General features: G+C 43.8%; 1 protein-coding gene across 1 annotated transcript in view; it reads left to right on the top strand.

Moving 5' to 3' along the window:
* The first annotated feature begins 21,456 nt into the window (after window positions 1–21,456).
* cdr2a (cerebellar degeneration-related protein 2a) overlaps window positions 21,457–23,241 on the top strand; it is an 18,015-nt gene continuing 16,230 nt past the window's right edge. Inside the window, exon 1 of the mRNA XM_020518025.2 lies at window positions 21,457–21,737. Within this exon, the coding sequence (XP_020373614.2) occupies window positions 21,656–21,737 (82 nt within the window). The 5' untranslated portion in view covers window positions 21,457–21,655. The remainder of the gene's footprint in view (window positions 21,738–23,241) is intronic.

Raw genomic sequence — 23,241 nt, 5'->3', positions numbered from 1 at the left:
AATCACAACTAATCACAGGCGTGGTCGAGTTAGCAAATGGAAACTTTTGCCTGATAGACACAGTATTAGAATTGATTTGTCAGATCACCTTGGTAAGCACAAGTCCTGGTAGGATAATGCTCGTGAATTAATTGCCTGAATTATCGGAATTGTTTGGGTTGTGTCAATTTCTTGGAGCTTCATGGAAGGTTTCTCTCTGCGGCCCATTGAATTTTCTCACACAGTTGTCCCAAACACATTTACAACCTACACACCCCTCTCATCCAATGCTAGCCCAACTTACCTACTCACCGTAGCTGGAGGAAATCATCACTGCCTGGATATTCTGGAATAGACAAGTATTCCAGGTTCCAGCACCATCTTTAAAACATCTGTGCGCTCCCAGACAATCTCTGACATTCTGAAGCTGCCCTTCACCTGTCCCAGAGGGCATGGAAGATCAGTCCTGGTGGATAGGCTGGTGCAGAGGAGGGCTATCCTCTTCCCCCAGGACCATCAGAGAAGAACACAACACGCTGCCAGCCTTGTCCATGGGTACCACCTGCAAGTCTTGTCCAGGGGCACCACATGTGTTAATGATGTTCTCTGCTCTGTCTGGGTAAGTGCCACTATCTTCTCTCTTCCACCTCACACTCACTCTCTCTCTGCTACTTCACCCACCAACCACCAAGGCTCAAGTTATACCCCTCGCACTTTTGCATACAGCACCGTCCCTCATTCTCATTCACTCTCACCTCCCCTAGTCCCCAAAGCTGCAGATACCATTAACCCTGCCTAGACTCTGCATTGCCTATTCACACACTTGGGACACCTCACCACATTTCTCTACCTGTAACAACACTTTCAGCTGTGCCACCACTTCCATTTCACTCAGTCCCTCCCTTCCTCTTGTTCCAGGAGAGAATGGACCATAATGAAAAGAGCCAGGACTGGTGGTGGAGCACCTGACCTCCATCTCCTCACCCCCTGACCAAGAGAAAATCCTAGCACTCGCTGCAAAGGACCGCGATTGCGCCTGAGGAGATGTTGAAACATCCACATCCTGCCAACCGAGGAAGACAGCATGTTCCTTACAAGGCAACTCCCACTTTAACCCTACTATCAATATGGCTTTTACCCTGCACAACTTATAACCCTTGGCCATGACACCTTCTCCCTTTTCTATCTTATACCAGCAGCATGTCCATGGTTAAATGGGGCAGGAGGGTGTCACCACTACATAGCCACCTCCAACACCTCTGAGGAAGGAGTTACAGAGCCCTCAGAGCATGCTGCTGGCAAGGCTGCCATCTGCACTGCCCAGCAGCTCAGATACTGGCACCTTGGTGGGTATTTTAGCTACATTACAGTCAGGGACACCTGCCTTGTGAGCATGTCAATGCCAGATCTCTGCAGCTGGGTGAGAGGGAAAATGCCCCAGGTCACTGGCACTTGGAGGATTGTCAGATACCAGGCTCCTACTCGACCCCAGGCAGGAGATGACTGCCCAGTGTCAGCAATCAGGGGCTTCATTCCAGATACTGAAGCAGGCCCAGCAGCAGCTTCGTGGGAGGCAGTGGTAACTAGAACACAATGGCTGCAGGACTGCAGCAGTGGCATGGAGACCCCGCTACATCAGCCATGCGATAGTCTGGCTGCCTCCATGGACAGGTTGGTGGCTGCCATGGAGCGCCAGCTCCAGTTGTCTCAGAGTCTGTTAGATCCACAGACAGAGCTGCACACCACTGCCCAATACACTGGTTCCCAATCACCGGAACACTACAGGAGGTGGGGAACTCTTAACTTCATTTTAGGTGGCCCTCCCTCATAAGGAGACAGGGTAGTGCCAGTAGGCACCCAGCTGGAGGGGGATACACATCTAGACCTCCCCACTGAGAGGTCTCATCTCAGGACATTCCAGACGTAGCTGGACATTCCACCTCCACTGTCAGGCCAGGGGAAGTCCAAGTCAATGGGGCTACACTTGCCCCTGGGGCATCCCTTGATGGAAGGGGTGACATTTGATTGCAAGTAAGTTCTCACGTTTGTAAATATATGTTCATTTCCCACTATCATCTGTTTGTGTGAATCTCTGTGTGTCTGGAACAGGAACCCTGGATGTACTAACGTCACTGATCTTTCACTCTAGACGATGTCCCATGGACCAAGGTGTGAAGTGAGCAGCTGCTGCCCTATGAGCGTGCAATGGGTAAGTCACAGATAGATACCACTTTGGTAACCAGGCTCCATCTCTCTTGAGGGGTACAGACACTGCTATTGCATCCCAGGGACTAGTGGAGTTCAGCCATTAGCCAGCATGAAGTGGTCAGGAGTATTTGGATCAAGGAGTTGGAGTTACACCATAGGCTCATGCCTAAGGGTCACAAAGAACGCTGAGCTCTGTGTGTGTGTGTGTGTGTGTGTGTGAGAGATCCTCCTATGCTGTATTGTCTCCCCACTTCTACATATTGAGCTGCCACCCCCTTCACTGCGGTATTCACCTTTGCATCCCAGCATTCTTATCCACTCCCCACCATTAAGCCTGTCACCAAACTTCTGACTATCCCCTCTCCCCTTGACATTTGGTGTACACAACCTCTGGACTGACCATGCCCCACACCCTTTGAGTAACTTAGCCAGACAGCCTCGAATGATGAGCGAGCAGGCCCCTGGCTAGTATCTGTAAAGCTCTCTCACTGTTCCAATGAATGCCTGGATTGATTGCACTGGACACACAGGGCTCTCTTTGGCCCATTCTCCAGAATGAAGAGGTACAGACCCGCAGTAGTTAGCTCTTCAAGTGGACACCTTACCATGCCCAAACTCCTGGGCCGATACCAGAGGCTGCCCCTAAGTAATAAGTGCCTCCCTGGACAGCAGTAGAGGACCACTGCCCTTAGAGTTTGAGAGATAGCCATGTTAGAGCTTGAATCATGTGCAGTATGTTTGTCACAATTGCAGCTGGCACATGGTACTGATGTGAGATTGACGTAGCACAATGCTGTACAGCAGCCTGCCCACTGTCTTGACTGCTGACAGCTAACAACCATAAACAGCTGCCTTGCTTTATGTCTGTGCTAAACGGCAAGGCAATACAGAATTACTGTGAGCCTTGAAGCTCTGGCTGAGAAGGCAGAGTGCAAAAAGGTAAGGGAAGGCAGGGATGCTACAAGGTGAGTGAGTACCGAGAGAGAGAGCCCTAAGGTGCACTGTGTTCCAATCCCGATGGAGACAGTGATCATCCCTGTGCACTGTGTCCTCACAGTAACATTACAATGATAGAGGGCGGTGAGCTCCAAAGTGCAGCATTAATGTGCATCAATGTAGTGCATTGGAGATGTGCCGCGGTGGTGGGGAAAAGCTGCCACATGTCAGATGTGGATATGGGGTACGTATCCACTGTCCAAGAAGGCAGACCAGGTACCCATTCATACTACCGTGCTGAGAACACTTGGCATATAGTTTCCTTGAGGTGGGTGGCAGGATAGAAGGCTGTATATTGATGAGGCAGGATGTGCAGTTAAATAGACTGACAACAAGTAATCATTTCCCCCCCCTTAATCTCAATGCCCAGAACTCTGTTGCAAAATGCAACTAGTTGTTCCTGATGTTGAGGAAGGCCTCACTGAACTTTTCATACAACTTCCCCCCCCGGTTTTCTCACCGTAACCTATATTGTTCAGGCTTCTATAGATTCTGCCCATTGCCTTTAACTATCTCTCCCTCTTGAGAAGTCAGCTGTGGTTGTCCCTGAGTGAAAGGATTGTGCAGTCCCACTGCAGTGATGCTAACAGAAACACCCAGCTAACATTCCAGCACTGTGCAGACATGCAGTCTTAACCTAAGGTCCTGTTGCCTTCTCAGATGTATGTTGATCATTACAGCGCAGACAAAAACCATTTGGCCCATCATAACTTTGCTTGATCGTTACTATTCTCAGCAGAAATGTTTAGAAATTCTTTTGAAAGCCTCAGTTGAAACTACCTCCTCTGCATTCTCAATGCATTCCGGATCCTAACAATTTTCTGCAGAAAGGTTTTTCCTGATGTTGCCTTCTGCCTTCTGTCAATCACCTTTAAAATATTGTAAAAGGTCCTGCAGCGTCATCCTGAGGAAATGCAAGGATGTTCTCTCTTTTGTTCCGGCCAATATTTAATCCTCAAGTAACAGCATAAAAACAAATTATCCATCTCAAGATTGTGATAGTTCCTACTTAAGTGCACAGCTTTCTATCTTTTCTTTTTCTTTTCATTTTTCTCTTCACTTTCCAGAAATTCCTTCCCTACAAAGCTTCACAAGCTGGGGGTCACTAGAAAATTAAAATTGACACTGATAGATTTTTGTTAGGAAAGGGTATTAAAGAACCAAGGCACGTTGATAGAGTTAAGATTCAGATCAGCCATGATTTATCTTATTGACAAAACAAGCAAAATGGTTCTCCTCCAGTTCCCATAATCCTATGGGAGGGGATAGAGAAAATTAGAGGGTCTCTGGCAGGAAAAGATATTATTCTGACTGCGCCTTTGATTCCAAGGGTGTAGTAGCTGCAATAAAGCAGACATTACATATAGCATAGAACCAGTGTTGCACAATTCAATGGTCACAACTGCAGATATAAAGGTTACTGAGTGTAATGCAAGCCATAAAAAAGAAACCTTTATTACTTTAGCCTTACTTCAAAAACATGTAATGGAACCTAGTGTGTGTTGAGTTAGCCTGGCAATGCCAGATGTTAGAATTCAACTCAGTATCTTTGGGTTGGAGGTGGGGATGGGGTTGTTGGTGAGGTGAGGGGGGGGGGGGGGGGGGGGGCGGAGGTGGGGAGCAGGGTGGGAAGTTGGCAAAAAAAAACCCAGTGTTTCCGTAACCAATCACAAGATGTTTCCTTGTTTATTTTGGACAGTACTAACATGATCACAGGTGGAAAAGCAGTTCATTCAATTCTCAAAACACTTGTATTTACATAGCACCTTTCACAACCTTACGATGTCCCAAAGCAGTTACCACACAATTCTTTGATGTGTAGTCATCATTATAATGCAGGAAAGACACCCTCTAACTTTGCACACTGCAATTTCTCACTAGCATGTATGGTATACAAATTACTATATAATCTGTCTTAATGAATGTTGGAGGATGAATAAATATTTACCGGGACATTGGAGAGAACCCCCTTGCTTTTATTCAAAGTAGTAGATGAAAATACTTCAGAGAGTAATGTTCAATGAATATTTTTCAGTCTGTTGGAAGATTTGTAGTGGAGTACGCCTGGGTCTGTGTTAAGACTCTTGCTTTTCCATATATATATTAATGATCTACATCTTGCTGTGCAGTAGACAGTTTCTAAGTTTGTAGATGATACGAAACTTGTAAGAACTGTAAACTGTGAGGAGGACAGTGTGGAACTCCAAAAAGGAATTGGCAAGTTGGTGGAGTGGACCAAAAGATGGCAGATGAGGTTCAATGCAGAGAGGTGTGAGTTGATGCACTTTGGTAGGAAGAACATTGAAAGACAACATAAAATAGGGGGTACAATTCTAAAGGGGGTACAGGAGAGGAGGGAGCCAGGTGTATATGTGGGTGGCAGGCCAAGTGGAAAGAACAGTTAATAAAGCATACAGTGTTCTCAGCTTTTTTAAAAGTGGCATGGAGTACAGAAGCAAGAAAGTAATGTTAAAATTGTACAAAACACTTGTTAGACCTCAGCTGGAGCATTATGCGCAGTTGTGGGCGACACATATGGGAAAGGTGTAAATGCACTGGAAGCAATTTATTGGAATTGTGCCAGGTATGAGAAACTTCAGTTAGGAAGATAGGTTGAAGAAGTTGGAACTGTTCTCCTTGGAGACAAGAAAGCCGAGGCTGATAGAGATTTTCAAAATTATGAGCGGGCTGGGTAGAGGAAAGAGAGAGAAACTGTTCCCACAGTAAAAGAAACAAGAGCAAAAGGGCATAGATTTAAAGTGATGTGCAAATGAAACAAGGGTGATGTGAAAAAAACTTTTTCCACTCAGCAAGTAATTAAGGTCTGTAATGCACTGCCCGGAAGTATGGTACAGGCAGGTTCAACTGGAGTCATTCAAGAGGACATTGGATGAATATTTGGAGAGAAATAGTGTGCAAGAGTATGGGGAAAAAAACAGAAGATTGGCACTAGGTAACGAAACTCATTTGAAGAGACAATCTAGGCACATTGGGACAAATGGTCTCCTTCTGTGCTGTGCTGTGTTTCTTGTGCCAATGAATTTTTCCCAGGAGGAAAGCTGGGGCCTCAGGTTAACATCTCCCTTGGAACCTGGAGAACAAAAGGAGTAAATGCAAAATATTTCAGCTGCTGGAAATCTGAAATAAAAACAGAAATGCTGGAGAAACTCAGCAGCTCTGGCAGCATCTGTGGAGAGAGAAACAGAATCAATGTTTCGAATCAAGTCTGACACTTTTTCAGAACTGGAGTAGTTGGGCAAATAGCTTAGTTAAATTGAAGGGGAGGCTAGATAAGCACAATAAGAGAGAAAGAAACAGACCTTGACATAGAGCTTTACAGCATGGTCCTTTGGCCCATCCTGCCCATGCTAGTCATCAAGCACCCATTTTCCAGCACCTGGCACATAGCCTTCTGTGCTACAGTATTTCCATTCTTCATCTAAATATTTCTTAAATGATGTTAGGGCTCCCATCTCTACCATCGTTTTCAGCAATGAGTTCCTGATACTCCCACCTTCTGAGTGAAAAATTCTTTCTTCAAATCCTCTCGAAATCTCCTGCCCCTTGCCTTAAATTTATTCCCCTTGGTTAACGGCCTCACTGATAAGAGGAAGTATTTATTCTGATATATGCCCCTCATTACTTTGTACACCTCAATCAGGTCTCCTCTCAGCCTTCCCTGCTCTAAGGAAAACAACCCCAGCCTATCCAGTCACTCTTCAGAGCTGCATCACTCCAGCCCAGGCAAAATCTTGATCAACCTCCTCTGTATCCTCTCTTTTCCTGAAGTATGGCAACCAGAACTGCACACAGTACTCCAGCTGTGGCCTAACCAATATCTTATACAGCTCCATCATAACTTCCCTACTCTTGGTGTTCAATACCTTGACTAATAAGGCAAGTATTTCATATGCCTCCTCAATCACTCTATCCATCTGCCCTGTTGTTTTTAAAGATCTACGGATGTGCACACCAAGGTCCCTCTGATCCTCAGTACTTCCCAGGGCTCTACCATTCTGAAATAACTCCATACGTCTGAAATAACTCCACAGAGACCAGTGTCCCATCACCAAGTCACCCTTTATTTACACGTGGAAAGTCCTTAACACTGATTCAGCTCCTGCAGAACCAGCTCTCAGAGTGAGCAGGATGTCTAACACTCCTGTGTTTATCTCTCAGCCAGGGCTCCCTGATTGGACCAGATTAACAACCCCAATCAGGGAACTCATATTCTATGAGGTCCACCTGGCTGATCTTGTTACAATCACTACAGCTCACTGTATGCTTTTCAAGATTAAACTTGTACTGTCCATCTATATTATTTGTAGTCTAAGGCTTTCCTCTTTGTTATTTACCACACCACCAATTGTCATGTCATCTGTAAGTCTACTGATCAAACCTTTTACATTCATGTCTAGATCATTTATGTACATTGCAACAGACAAGGAACCCAGCATCCAACCTTGCTGTGTGCAACGCGACATAGATATAATGCACTAAAAACCTTCAACCACCACCATCTGGTTCCAGCCACCAAATCAATTTTCGATCCAATTTACCACATTGCCCTGGATCCCATGGAGTCCTAGCTTCTTGAATAATGTCCCAAAGGAGACATTACCAAAAGCCTTACTGCATGAGATGAAGATGGATGGACAGCGTGGGGGGTATCATAAACACCATTTGGACTAAATGGTATAACTATGTGTTAAAAATTCTACCTAAAACAGTACCTCTGCTGGTGCAACATCCTCTCAGTACTTCTCCAGAGTAGGGCTTGAAATCACTGCAATCTTTTGGTCATGCCTGCCTTCATCAGTCAGAGCACTGAGGACAGGGGTTGGGATGTCATGTTATGGCTGTACAAGACATTGGTGAGGCACATTTGGAGTACTGTGTACAAGTCTGGTCAGCCTCCTATAGGAAGGATGTGATTAAATTGGAAAGGGTGCAAAAAAATGACTTACAAGGATTTGACCGAGACTGGAAAGTTTGATTCATAAGGAGAGACTGGATAAACTGTGACTTTTATTCCCCTAGAGTGTAGGAGGCTGATGGGTGACCTTATAGAGCTTTATAAAATCATGAGGGGCATAGATAAGGTGAATAGCCAAGGTCTTTTCTGCAGGTATGGGAATCCAAAATTAGAGGGCCTAGGTTAAAGGTTAGAGGGGAAAGATTTAAAAGGGACCAAAGGGGCAAAGTTTTCACGCAGCGGGTAGCATGTGTATGGAACAAGCTGCTAGAGGAACTGATAGAAGCAAGTACAATTAGAACATTTAAAAGACATTTGGACAGTATGTAGATAGGAAAGGTTTAGAAGGATATGGGCCAAACGTAGGAAAATGGGACTAGTTCAGTTTAGGAAATCTGGTCGGTATGGACAATTTGGGCTGAAGGGCCTGTTTCTGTACTGTATTATCCTATGACTCTGACTCTAGAAGTCAATGTGCTACCCACTAAACCAGGGCTGATCCTGAATTGACCAATGGTCAATGTATGGGTTCCGGTCTCTGAAAAGTGACTAGCAGGCCACAATAGGATCAGTTCATTTGTGATACAATCCAGGTCGGATAGCCCATTGACATTCACCTTTCCAGTATATGAAACCAAAGTGGAAGATAGGATGAGCAAGTGTTATGTTTGATTACTGACCGTGCTCAGGACAAGTTTCCTGTTGCCATTAATGTTATGTGAGCATTAATCTGTCAATGAGTCAGAAAGTCTGACCAGAAGTTTTTTTTTCTTTTCTGTTGTGTTTGTGTTGTACTGAGCAAGATTTCCTGGGATTTAACTTCTGCATTAGTCACCATATTGTATACCAATTCAAAGGTTAATGTCTGCCAGCTCCTTGTGAAAACTAAATCCCTTAGGGTTAAAATAAGCAAAAACCTCTTCCCCCACTATTATGTTTGAACAGTAGTGCAATGGGTTAAAAAAAAAGTGCTTTCCAGTCAGGAGGGACGATTCTGAAGAAATGACGGAGGTGGCTGAATAGATTAGTAATTATTCAGCTGACTGAATAGATTGCTAATTTTCATTTAATTTGCATTCCACAGGCTACATGCATTTAAAATGAGATGCACCAAAGGGCTTTATTAGGGATGATGCATTAGAGTGATATGTTTAACTGTGATTTTCAGCATTTTGTTGGAAATATGTCAATGGTGTAGATTGCTACATCAAGTGGCAATTGTGGGCATCAGTGCCCATCCAGCTCAATCTTAATTGTGCTTTTGTTTCCAACTGACTAGATTGATTTGTTTGAATTTTATGAACGTAGAGTGTTTGGAAAGAACTGTGCCTCATTGTTGGATGAATCCTAAATCAGAACACCAATCTCTGTTAGTAATGGTAGCCTGAGATTATACAGTGACATACCATAGAAGGACACCATTTCAGCACATAGTGCATGCTGCAGATATCTGATTAATCCTGCTCCTCTGATATGTGGCAATTAATCAGAATATTGGCGTAATTTTCTGCTCCAAGGAGGTGGTGGGAAAGGACAAATAATTGGGAAAGATGGCCCTAAGGAGATGCTCATCCCCTCCTCACCACTTCAGCAATTAAGTGCTGGATAAAAAGGTCCATTGGAGACTTTCTTGATTCACCAGCTTTTTAAGTGCTCAATTAACAGCGACTTAAGGATGTCAACTCACCACCGACCTCATTACCTGCATTCCCAGCAGGAAAGAGAAGCAGTTGGTTGCCTGACTTGGAATTCAGGAAACCTGCCTGCTGAGTTGCCAGGGGTGGGGGGGCAGGGACCAGTCTCTATTTGTCCGTCTTTAGAATCAACTGGGGACAGGGATGTGGAACATTGATGGTGACGGACTTTGAAAGTCACCTCCTCTGTCTTTACATATATTCTCCCTGATTAACCCCCCTCAAACCAACCCCACTTCTCTATGAGACTCAGTCCTTGAAACTCGAGAATAAAAATGAGCTTCTCACTATTGAATTTCCTGAAGATCGAGGCCTTCAATGATGATTTCTGGGACACAGAAACATCCAACTTCTGAATGTTAGTTAGCCTCTGGCCACATGGGGCTTTAAAAATTGATGCCTGCAATTTACTGGGGAGCCCACTGACAGGGTCTTAACAAGCTGATTCAAACTTCAGTCAACATTTTCTGTAATTGGTGAGAGCAGACAGTCAGGTCTCCTTGACCATGCCTGCCCCCTACAATTTGACTGCAAAATGGAAAATGTTGACCTTTGTGGTATATTTTATACTATACATAAAGAGCTAGGAACTAATTGTCATATTAATATCCCAGGGGTCCACATCCACTGCTGCATTGTGGTCATGGGCTGAGTGACAATGCTTCAGTCCACATGGATAATGCCCAGGCACATGGACAACAGCAAGTATTACACTGAATAAAGCTCCAGCATTCTGAGTCTGAAGTGTGGTTATTTCTAGCTTACAGGAACCAGAGGACCTCAGTAATGCTGGTCCCAAAGCCTGTATTTGACATGTAGTCTAAGGACACCGTGTTGCACAACATAAGAAATCACACATTACCCTAAAATAATGTGAAATACCTCATTTGTCATTGATGGAGAGACAGTCCCATTACAGACTAATAGTCCATGTGATCTTCTGAATGGGTTTTGATCACCTGAGGGGATCAGGTGGGAATTTCCCAGAGTGGTAACCATTGTTAGCCCTCGAGAAAGCAACTTTCTCATTTTGCTGTTGTATCATAATTGTGGGCAGGTTCAATGAGCCAAAAGTTCTTTCTGGACCATCAGGTTTGCGTGTTCGCATTGTAGCTGCCTGTGTCTCAATTCACACTATGTCATGTTTCCTTATCCTTCCTGTGCTTGCAGTCCTACATTGGCAAGTAATGTCTTAATTTTGAAATTCTCATCCTTTTTTTTTTCAAATCCCTCAATGACACTGCCCACCTCAATCCCTAATTTTCTCCAATTCCACAACCCTCCAAGATAGCTTTGCTAGCCTGATTCTGGCCTTTTGTGCATCCCAGATTTTAATGGCTCCATCACTAGTGGCTGTGCCTTAAGTTGCCTAGACATCAAACTCTGGAACGCCCTCCCTATGTAACTTTCCTCCATCAAAATACCCCTTGAAATCTATCAAACTTTTCATCGTCTGAGCTAAACTGCCTTCCGTAGCTCAGTGCCATACTTCACTTCTTAATGCTCCTAAGAAGCATCTTGAGCCATTTCATTACATTTAAATAGCACCTTTAATAAAGATTGTTGTTGAAGTGGCTAGTCATATTACAGAAATCTTTAACTAACTGCCCAGGTATGTCCCCAATGACGTTTATAACGCACTTCCATTACTTGTTTGATCATCCTTTCTTTATTTTTAACCTGGCATATCTGTAGTCAGATATTAGTGTATTCTCCCTGCATCAATTGCAGGTTCATTGAGTTGACGCGCTGCCCATTATAAAGATAAAGACATTGGACTTCACACAGTAAGGCATGTAGCTGCTTCCTCAGCCCTTGGCTAAACCAATTTTGCCGAATTCAGCAAACAGCACCAGCTGGCTTGAAAGCCTAGCAACATTGTGATCACTTGTTATTTTCTTGCTTGCAAACTCATTGTCCCAAAGGGTCTATGTAAATTGGCAACAGGGAGCAAAGCGAATAGTGCTAATGGAATTTTCCACCCAATGTTTCAATTTTGTTTTCATTTTACTTCTGCTGCAGAAATAACTCTGTCATTCTCAAAGTGTTAGTGATTAAACTGCTGGGAGGTTGATGGAGACCTGTACCATAACTTCTAGGAGGGGCCAGTTCGGTAGTCTCAAACCTGACGCGATTAATGCTGTTACAAATGAGGAAACTTGCTGTTTGTAATGTGGCTGCTATGCTTCACATATTGTAACAGCGACTGCTATTCTCCAAAGATAACTGAATTTAAACAAAACTCACATCTATAATTTTATATGAGCTTTATTTCAGTTAGCCACACTGCATAAAACTCTTAAAACTGATTTCTGGTTCTGTTCCATACGTTTGTACCAGCAATTCAAGCCCAATTAGCTCTTATTTAATAAATCTATCACCTGCCCCTCATTCCATTAGGTCACAGACATTCTTTCAGACTATATTAGCAATAACACTGGAAAGCATGTAATATTTTGATAACAGTACTTAGTTGGCTAGAAAGTGCTCTGGGGTATCCTGATGTTGGGAAAGATACTGTTTTTTAAAAAAAATTTAACATTATATTTAATCTCCCTCTTATGGCAGGACTTGTTTTCCATGGTATTTACAGCTAACAAAATTGCATTTCAGTGAATTCTGTGTCTGGTCTCATGTGTTTTAAACCTACTCAAAGTTCATAAACGTGTTAAAATATCAGCAATTTGAATCAAATGTCACCAAGGCTTCGTTACTAACACCGTTGAGGACCATTTCATTTCTGTTTGGACTACCATATAAACCATTTAAATACAGAATAAAAACCGAAAGAACTGTGGATGCTGCAAATCAGGAACAAAAACAGAAGTTGCTGGAAAGGCTCAGCAGGTCGGGCAGCATCTGTGAAGGAAAAAGTCAGAGTTAACGTTTTGGGTCCAGTGACGCTTCCTCAGACAATTTTAATTCTACCTAAACTGCTGTTCCTTTCAATCCAATTTCTGTTTAGTTCTGTCCTTTTTTCTTTGACTAGGTCTATTTTTCATTATCTCAAATTATCAAAAGCAATTGAGTTGTGTCCTTCACCAATTCCAATACCAGCCAAAGGGCAAAAATCAGCATAAATGACAGAATGATAGTTTAAATTTTTCTTTAATGCCAACTAACCTTAATAATTGTTGTCTCTTTGTTATGAAGAATTACATTTTTGGTATTCTGTTTTTCATTTTGGACATTTCTGGACCCAAGTATCAAAATCAAAAATAACCTCAGAATTCAAACCTAAGTGGGTGGTAGTCCAGTTCAATCTGAACTTGGATCTCACTGTTTCATTATTGGCACTGAGAAAATTAGTTGTTCATTGCCAGCTTTAGAGGCTGTTTATTCAGCGAAGTGAAAATCAAGAATATGAAGATCAGCATTTTTTCATCATCAGGTGTCTGTAGTAATTTGGACGAGGTCAGCTGGGTGGACCTCATAGGACATGAGTCCCCTGATTGAGGCTCTTAACCTGATCCAATCAGGGAGTCCTGGCTGACAGATATAAACAGGGGTGTCAGGGATTCTATTCACTCTAGGAGCTGGCTCTGAGCTAGCCCGGTCAGTGTCATGTATTATGCATGTATAAATAAAGATTGACTTAGTGACGGGATACAGGCCTTCATGGAGAGTCACCAGGACAATCTACCAGGAACAAAAGTGATCACAATATAAAAGAGTAGAGAGAGAGAGAAAGAAGCACCTACTTATCAGCCAGTTCGGAGTTTTTGAAGCATAATCATAAATGTGGTACAGAAAATAGAGCAGTCAATTCGTGCATTGCAATCGCTCACTAGCAATGTGATAATGATCAGATAATTTGCTCTTCTGCAGTTGGATGAGTGATAAATATTTGTCCAGAACACCAGAAATAACTCCTCTGCAATAATACTGTGGGATCTTTATCCTTACCAGACAGGGTAGAAAAGGCCTCAGTCTACCATCTCATCCAAAAGACAGTAGAAAGGTGGATTCTTCTGTCCTTCATCCTATGGCAGGTTTGGTGGCTGGGGGCCATTTAAATAAATGGGAGGGTGTTGGCTGAGGACCCTACACCTTCCCATCACCATCCCAATGAAGATTGTGGTGGGAAGGCCAACTGAGAGCCTTACCACATGCCTCCCACTGAGGGCCTTAAGCGGGCAATTATAGGCAGTCTTCTGATTGGCTGGTAGCTGTCAGTGGGCAGGATGTCTGCTTCAGGATGCTTGATCTCAGGTGGAGATCCACCTTTGGCTTGTCAAGCTGAAGATGCAGCAGATCTTCCTGAAAAGAGGCAATAATAGTCTCCTGCTAGATCTCCAGCCAGTGACTGAAACCCCCAACGCCTCCAGAAGATTTTATCCATGCACCTCTGATAGTACAGTATCCCTACCTACTGCAGCAAAAGCATCAGCTTGGAATTCATGCTTAAATGTCTGGAATATGACTTGAACCTATAACCTTTTGACCCTAGCCAATGGAGTGCTCCCACTAAGTCAAATTGGAAAACACAACAAGTAGATTTCACATGGGGCAGGAAAGTCAACGTTTCGGGTGTAACGTCCTGACAAAGGGTTTTGGGCCGAAACGTTGACTTCCCTGCTCCTCAGATGCTGTCTGACCTGCTGTGCTTTTCCAGCTCCACATTTTGTGACTCTAGCTTCCAGCATCTGCAGTCCTTACTGTCTCCAAGCAGATTTCATATTACCGATTGCAGTTGTATAAGAATTTGCATGTGTATTGAAGATGAGGCAGAGCTATGATACACTCCATGGACAAATATCCTATGAAGGATTACTAAATGGGCTAGCACATGAGGAAGAGCTGCTTATGTTGAGCTACTGAAACACTGAAGACACCATAACATTGTACACCTAAAAGAGGAAACATCTTCAGAACAAGAAAGGACAAAACTGGACAGGTGGGAGGGGAAATGAAGGGGAGCAGCTCTCCTGAACAAATCTATTTATATTCAACAACATATAAATTACATTAGAGAAGCAAACCATTCAACCCAACCAGTCAAATCCAATGTTTAAAGTCTCACACATTTTATTTGCTTAATCCGCCCTATCAATAAATCCCTTTATTGTATAACTTCCCTCTTGTATTTATCTGGTTTCCCTTCAAATGCAACTTTACTATTTATCTCTGTGGTGTGTGTTATCCTGCGGTGTGTGCTGCACATTCCCTCTACTCTTTGGATACAGAGGTTTTTCCCATATTCCCTAATGGATTTATTAGTAATTATCTTTTATTTATAATGACTGGTCTCGTTGGTCACAATGTAAGTGGAAGCATCTTCCCTAATAAACCCTTTCATAATAAAGACCACTATCTGGCCAGTCTTTGGCCTTCTCTTTTATAGAGAAAAGAACCTGGGTCCGTTCAGTTTTACTAAAAATGCACAACCTCACAGTTCTGTAATAATTCTTATTATTTGCCATCGGTGAAAGGAAGAGAATCATTTTTTTTTTCCTGCAATGATATACACATTACAAACATGAACATTTGGGTGGCCCATTGGTTAGCACTCCTACCTTACAGTCCCAGGGATCTGGGTTCAATTCCAGCCTTGGGTGGCTGTCTGTGTGGGGTTTGCACATCCCCTGCTGGATGCTGTAGCTTCTTCCTCCAGTCCAAAGATGTGCAGGTTGGGTGGATTGGCTGTGCTAAATTGTCTGTAGTGGCCAGGGACATGTAGCCTATATGGATTACACTGATGGGTGGGGGAAGGGATATGGGTTTGGGTGGGATGCTCTAATGGCAGATTGGTGCAGACTTGATGGGCCAAATGGCACTGTAGGGATCCTAGTGCCTGTTAACTCTCTACAACCACAGGTCAGTCTGTGTCCATTTATACAGTGCAAATAAATCTCAAGATAATGCATACAACTGAGTACACAATTACTATTTGTAATTATGTTTGGCACTTTTAACAATGCCTTTTTTTGGAATATGGAGACCAGACAGTTCATGGTACTTTAAAGAAGTCAAACAAAGGTACTTTCTGGCAGTGCTTGGAGTCTGATAGTAACCCAGTGGGTAAACTCACTCACAATGCAGGCGTGGCTTAACTGTTGAACCATAAACAATCCCAACTATTGTCATTTGGTCACTGCAGTAGTCAGTGTCGTTTAGCAGCTGACAGTTTATTTACCAGCTTCTGACTGCATCAAGTGAGAAAGGAGGAAGTTATGGTCTGGGGACACTTATTGTGGTTTTTAGTAACAGGGAAACGCACACAAAATATTTCTTTAAGAACGCAACACCACAGAGTCTGGATTTAGAAACTATAATGTGCCAGCATTAAGGAAAATACCTGCAGTACTAAATCGATTTACGGAACCACAATATTAATATTAACGCTTTGTAGATTTAGTAACTTTTAACTACTTATCAGCGATTTATTTTGTTTGAAAATTTAAATTTGATTTTTGTTTCTACCTTCCAGTGAATCGGAATAATTTTCAGTGTGGTTACTTGATAAAGATCACACTCATCAACATTTTATTAACTGTTTTTTTGCTGTTTCCTCTAGATTGCCTATCTCTGCGGGCATCAGTTTGTTTAGCAGGTCACAGAGCTATTGGTGTTTGCACCAACGGCATGAATTCAGCACAAATCAGGGTCTCACCCACTGTGAGGAAGTGCCAGGTTGTCTCAGTTAGTAGGTTATCGTTAAGATAACACAGTGTGGAGCTGGAGGAACACAGCAGGCCAGGCAGCATCAGAGGAGCAGGAAAGCCGACGTTTCGGGTCAGGACCCTTCTTCAGAAATGGGGGATGGGAAGGGGGCTCTGAAATAAATAGAGGGAGGGGGAGGTTGGGCTGGGGAAGGTAGGTGGAATGGTGATAGCAGGTAGGTAGTGGTGGGGATTGGTCAGTGAGGTGGGAGAGGCAGATAGGTGGGAGAGAAGACGGACAGGTAAAGGAGACGGGGATGAGGGGGAGGGTGGCTCTTGGGATGAGGCCGGGGTTTGGGGAGATTTTGAAGCTAGTAAAGGTGGGATGGCAATAGGTGAGTGCAGGTAGGTAGTGGTGGGGATTGGTCAGTGAGGTGGGAGGAGCGGATAGCCGGGAGAGAAGATGGACAGGTCAAGGAGGCGGGGATAAGAGGGAGGGTTGGACTTTGGGTGAGGCCGGGGGTGGGGAGATTTTGAAGCTAGTAAAGCTAGTGTGGCGTCCTCTACATTGGTGAGACCAAGCGGAGGCTTGGAGACCGCTTTGTAGAGCACCTGCGCTCGGTTCGCGACAAACGACAACACCTTCCAGTTGCGAACCACTTCAACTCCCACTCCCACTCCCATTCCCTGTACGACATGTCCATCCTGGGCCTCCTCCAGTGTCACAACGATGCCATCCGGAAACTGGAGGAGCAGCACCTCATATTCTGCCTTGGAAGCCTACAACCCAATGGTCTCAATATGGACTCTACTAGCTTCAAAACCTCCCCACGCCCCGGCCTCATCCCAAGACCAACCCCCTCCCTCATCCCCGCCTCCTTGACCTGTCCGTCTTCTCTCCCACCTATCCGTTCATCCCACCTCACTGAGCAATCCCCACCACTATCTACCTGCTATCACCATTCCACCTACCTTCCCCAGCCCAATCCCCCCCTCTCTATTTATTTCAGAGCCCCCTTCCCCTCCCCCATTTCTGAAGAAGGGTCCTGACCTGAAACGTCAGCTCTCCTGCTCCTCTGATGCTGCCCGGCCTGCTGTGTTCCTGCAGCTCCACGCTGTGTTATCTTAGACTCCAGCATCGGCAGTTCTTATTATCTCTGAGTGGGTTATCATTGTCTGAATCAGATGGTTGCAGGTTCAAGTCCTGTTTATGCACAGAATTAATGTTGATGGTCCCAGTGCAGTATTGAAGAAGAGCTGCACTTTTTGATGAGATGATAAACCACAGCCCTGCCTTCCCTTTCAGGTGGATGTAACTGACTCCATGGTGCCACTTGAAAATAAGCAGGACAGTTTGTCATAGTCAATATTCATTCCACAACTAGCATAATTAAAAGTACTCATGGTCGGTAATTTAATTGTTTTTGTGAGACTTTGTGCAATTGACTATTGTGTTTGCCTAATTAACAACAGTGGCAGCATTTAAAGGCACTTGGTTGGCTGTGGATAGCTTTGGGATGTTTTGATGATGTAAAAGTGTAAGGTTCTTCAAAGGTTCTGTAGCACTTTAGCTTTAATCCATTGAGTTATTAGTAGAGATTGATCATGCTTAAAACTATGTCTAAGCCATGGGACAAATTAGTTCACTGCTTTGTGGCTTTGAAGAAGACAATTCACTGTCTTGCAGATATTATGACCATTCTGTTTCATTTTTCAATTCACTTTTCTTTTGCTCCTGGGGAACCAATGCTTCAAAAGTCATCCACATCAGTGCCAGTGATAATACTCAGTAGTGTACTGTGAATTAAAGAAAGCCAAAATGAATGAAAACTACTTGTAGTCTCGTTCAATGATAATTCAACAGAAAGCAGGGGAGGAGTTGGGTGCGGGTGGAGAGAAAGATTGACTGAATAACATTGTGAAGCCGTCTGTGGGGGATGGGATCTCATATTCATAGCAAGAGACAAGGTCAAAGTCCAGTGAAACTAGGCTGACAGTATTAGGACAAATGAAAATTTCTAGAAAATGCTGCAAATATAAAACAGGTGAGTTGGCATCTGAAAGAAGACAAGTTATGGTTTCTTGTGGTACTTGATTTCAGAGCTAGGATGCTCTGGAGGAGAGCTACGCTCTGGCATGGACTGGTATTTCAAAAAATGGGGGCCAAGGGATATATTCTTCATATTAAAAGATGCAAGTTTGAGAGGATGAATAAAGGGACTGGACTTCTTGTTTTGATTCCACCCAGATATTAATGCATTCTGGTTACAATCTACTGTAAATTGTGTAAAGTATTGCAGAATTTAAAGCATGACTTTATTTATGCTTGGGTTTCCATGTATGTTTGTTGCTATGTTAAAAAGAAAATTCAATAAAATAATTCTATGGCTTGGGTCTCACTGCTTCCTTGTAAAGTTTAAGGTGCCAGCCTGCACACTGTGCAAATAAATGCTGCTCCATTTCTTGTCAATGATGATGATTATAGACATTAGTGAATGTGGAAACAATGAGTAACTGTACACAGATTCACTTACATTCTGGCCAAACTAACTAAGCAGAATGAAATCTTTCATTCAAGCAGGAAATTATAACATCAGCAAGGTTAATACTCCTGCTTTTCAGGCAGTAGGAGACAGAACTGTGCGATTCAATACTCAAAACATTAATAATGATCCTGGTATCCCATGTAAAAAATATAAATACTATAATATTTAAAATCTTAATGCTGTGTACTCTTTTGGCAACTTTTTCTATTATAAGTTCCTTTGACCACTTCTTCAATGAGAAATGCTCATGTATAAAAATGCAAGGCTCCAATTAAACCTGCCATCACAGGCAGGTGGGTATCATAGGGTCATAGAGAGGTACAGCACAGAAACAGACCCTTTGGTGCAACCCGTCAATGCTAACCAGATATCCTAAATTAATGGACTCCCATTTGCCAGCATTTGGCCCAATTCCCTCTAAACCCTTCCTCTTCATATACCCATCCAGATGCCTTTTAAATATAGTAATTGGACCAGCCTCCACCACTTCTTCTGGCAGTTAATTCCATGCACAGAAACAGACCCTTCCTTGCACACACCACCCTCTGCATGAAAAAGTTGCCCCTTAGGTCCCTTTAAATCTTTTCCCTCTCACCTTAAACCTATGCCCTCTAGTTTTGAACTCCCGTATCCTGGGGAAAAGACCTTGACTATTCACCTTATCCATGCCCCTCATGATTTTATAAATTTCTCTTAGTCACTCCTCAGCCTCCGACTCCAGGGAAAATAGCCCCAGGCCATTCAGGCCCTCCCTATAGCTCAAACCCTCCAATCCTGGCAACATCCTTGTAAATCTTTTCTGAACCCTTTCCAGTTTCACAGCATGTTTCCTATAGCAGGGAGATCAGAATTGAATGCACTATTCCAAAAGCGGCGTAACTAATGTCCTGTACAGTAGCAACATGACCTTCCAACTCCTATACCTAATGCACTGACCAATAAAGGAAAGTGTACCAAATGCCTTCTTCACTATCCTGTCTACCTGCATTCTAATCTCTTTTCATTCAGCAACATTCCCCAGGACCCTACCGTTAAATGTTTCAAGTCCAGCCGTGATTTGCCATACAAAAATGTACTACCTCACATTCCAGTGTGACGAGTTTCTGTAGGTACCATTATGGTTTTGGTGATATTGGCTGAGCGACTACACTGGGGTGAGAGTGGGGAGATTGAAGAGGATATAGGGTCGGAATCCTTTCTGCTTTTCATTGAAAGATGGCATTGGAAATTTTGCATCAATTTGAGAAAGCAGGTAAGGTTTTGAGTTAATGTCCTGTCTGAAGAAGGGTCCTGATCTGAAATGTCGACTTTCTTGCTCCTCTGATGCTGCCTGGCCTGCTGCGTTCTTCCAGTTCCACACTGTGTGGTCTCTGACTCCAGCATCGGCAGTTCTTGCTATCTCTAAGTAGCAGCCTTGTTGCCTTACCAGACATTGACATACAAAGTCGACCCACTCTCTGGAGTGGGACTTGAAAAGCCTTAGAAGAAGGAGTGCTACCCACTAAGCAACGTCTGTTTCCCAAGCACTGGTTAAAAAACCCTTGAATCCAATCTAGCAAATGCATGATCAGCACCCCATCCCCCACTTAAACATTCACTTTGAACACCTTCAGCTCACTGTGGCGAGATATGCCACAGTGATACATGCTGCCAACTACACAGTCTCCTTTGACAGTACCTTCTGACCTGTGACCTCTACCATCTAGAGAGAAAAGGGCAACAGGCACATGGGTACAGTATCATCTGTAAATTCTCCTTCCAATCACACATCCCCCTAATTTTAAAATATTACCATTCCCTCTGTCGCTGGGTCAAAATCCTGGAACTCCCTTCAGAACAGCCCTTGGGTGTACCTACACTAATTGGACAGCAGTGGTTCAAGAAGGCATCTTCTTGGAGATAAGGGCTGAAGGACAAATGCTGACCTAGTCAGTGACGTCCTGAAATGAATTTTTAAAAAGCCCAAAACGTTAACCAACACCACAACAGCTAGATCCATGATTATACTGCTCCACCACAACGAAATAAATAATAACGTTATTGTCGGATCTAATAAAAGCAAAAATAGAAATTGCTGGAGAAACTCAGCAGCTCTGGCAGCATCTGTGGATAGAAAGCAAAGTCAGTGCCCCTTCATTGAAGGTTCTGAAGAATGTCTGCTTTTGTTTCAGATATTTAGCGTCTGCAGTTCTGTATTTTATTCTAATAAAATCAAAATACTGCAGATCTGAAAAAAACACAGAGAATGCTGGAGATACCCAGCAAATTTGGCAGCATCTGTGGACACTGAAGCAAGGCTAAAGTTTCCAGTTCCAGGATGAAGGTGCAGGTGACCGGCTGAAGATCTTGAATCAGATACACGCTTTCCAAAAAAGGACACTACCGGTCACGGTGGCAGTGCGGACGCAGTGATTGGTTGTCATTTGAATTGTTACAATGAAAGGGGCGGGGCCCCGGTGGCCAGGCGGAATCCCTGCGTTTGTAGTGCACTTGGAGCTGGCCATAGGCACATAGTGCCACGTTGCGTTAGTTTTATAGAGGCATGGAATAAATGTAACAACGTCCAAGCTCATCAGCAGCCGGAGCTGGGGTACAGCTGCGTTATTGAGCTTTTTTCCAAGCCGGTACTTTTCTTCCTAACAAAAAAAAAGCAAGATGTTAACTGACAGCATAATAGAGGATTTTGAACGCCGGGAGGAGGAACCGTGGTACCAGCAGCACCAGAATATGGAGCACGGTGAGTTTAAAGTTTAAAGGCGCTTCTCTAGGTAGGAGTTGGTTGACAAGCACCAAGAAAATAGATTGCACGCTGCCAGTTTTATCCCTGCCTTACTGGTAGATACAGCTGATGAGGGAAATCTGAAACGAAAAACAAAATATTGGAAGCAGACATCATCTGTAGAGAGAGAAGCACTCAATGCTTTAAATTTGTGACCTTGCATCGGCACTGTTCTTAAGAATCTTTCTCCTTTTAACCTGTGTCTAGCCTGAACCGGGATGGACGGAAATAATAGTGCTGTTCCCACCCAGTTGACTCGGCTTTTGTAAAAGAGACGAGCACAATGTCTGTGTTTCTTATTCGCAAAGGCCAAGTAAGTTGTTTGTTCACAGGCTGTAATTAACATTGATCAAAGGTGTTATTTCCTGAGCATTGGAGTTTACCGCAGTCGACGTGTACAGAGCATTAGGAGGCCATTCGGCCTGCCGTGTCTTTACTGGCTCTTCTTGAGATATCCAACGAGATTCCTTCTCATTCACCATAGCTCCCATTCCAAGAATTTATTTTGAAAATAAATTTTACTTGTATGTTTGCGAGATAAACACCATGTCCGGCGAATTTCGTTTCAGACTGCTGTTGAGGCCGGGGTGGGGATTGGTCAGTAGCTCTGTCCCCGGGATTCCGGCATTGACTCCGTGTTTGGCCTCGCCTGGGGTTCCTGTAGGTCTCCGGCCCCTTTCCCGCCTCTCTGGCTCTGGCTGTGGCTGTCTCCGTCTCTGCCTCCATCTCCTTGTGGGGTGTCTTTCTCTGTCTCTCGCACAGCGCGCCTTTTCTCAATGGCTTGCCCTGGAGAGAGCTGTCGCCATAGAAACCTTGTCCTAGTGAGAGGCTGAACTGCTCTAATCGAAAACCATCCCCTCCCTCCCTGGAGCTTTATCTGAATCCCAACCCGTTATTTAATGAGGAAAAGTTGGTTTCCGCTTGGATTAAGTGAGTCGGCGGTTTGTCTCCAACTGGACTCTGAGGTGGGAGTTCAGGCTGGCGGAGAGGGCAATCATAACAGGCTAATCGGCCCCTCGCTTCTGTGCTGGCTCTTTGAAAAAGCAAGTTGTGTCACTCCCATGTTCTCTTCATAGCCTTACACATATTTCTCCCTTTCAGGAGTTTCAAATTGCCCTTCTAGAGGAGAATCTCCTTTTTGTTTCCGCTTCAGACTGTGTCCCCGATCACCGCAATGGGGAGAGGGGACAGGGGAGGGAAAACACAGGGCTGCTTTGTTAATTATCCTAAAACTGCCCTTTACTTATCGGCCCTCTTACCACTGGAAATCATCTCTCTTATTTACTCCATCAAATCTCCTTATTATCAGGAAAATCCTCTTAAGCCTCCCCTTCACCTTGTGCAGTAAGTAGAAATCCTACAATGTTTAGAGATAGTAGGAACTGCAGATGCTGGAGAATCCGAGACAACAAGGTGCAGGGCTGGATGAACACAGCAGGCCAAGCAGCATCATAGGAGCAGA

This window comes from Rhincodon typus, chromosome 21, assembly GCF_021869965.1.
Source record: "Rhincodon typus isolate 14 chromosome 21, sRhiTyp1.1, whole genome shotgun sequence".
NCBI lineage: Eukaryota > Metazoa > Chordata > Chondrichthyes > Orectolobiformes > Rhincodontidae > Rhincodon > Rhincodon typus.
The sequence above is the reverse complement of the archived record's forward strand: the minus strand, read 5'-3'. Positions and strand labels throughout refer to the sequence as shown.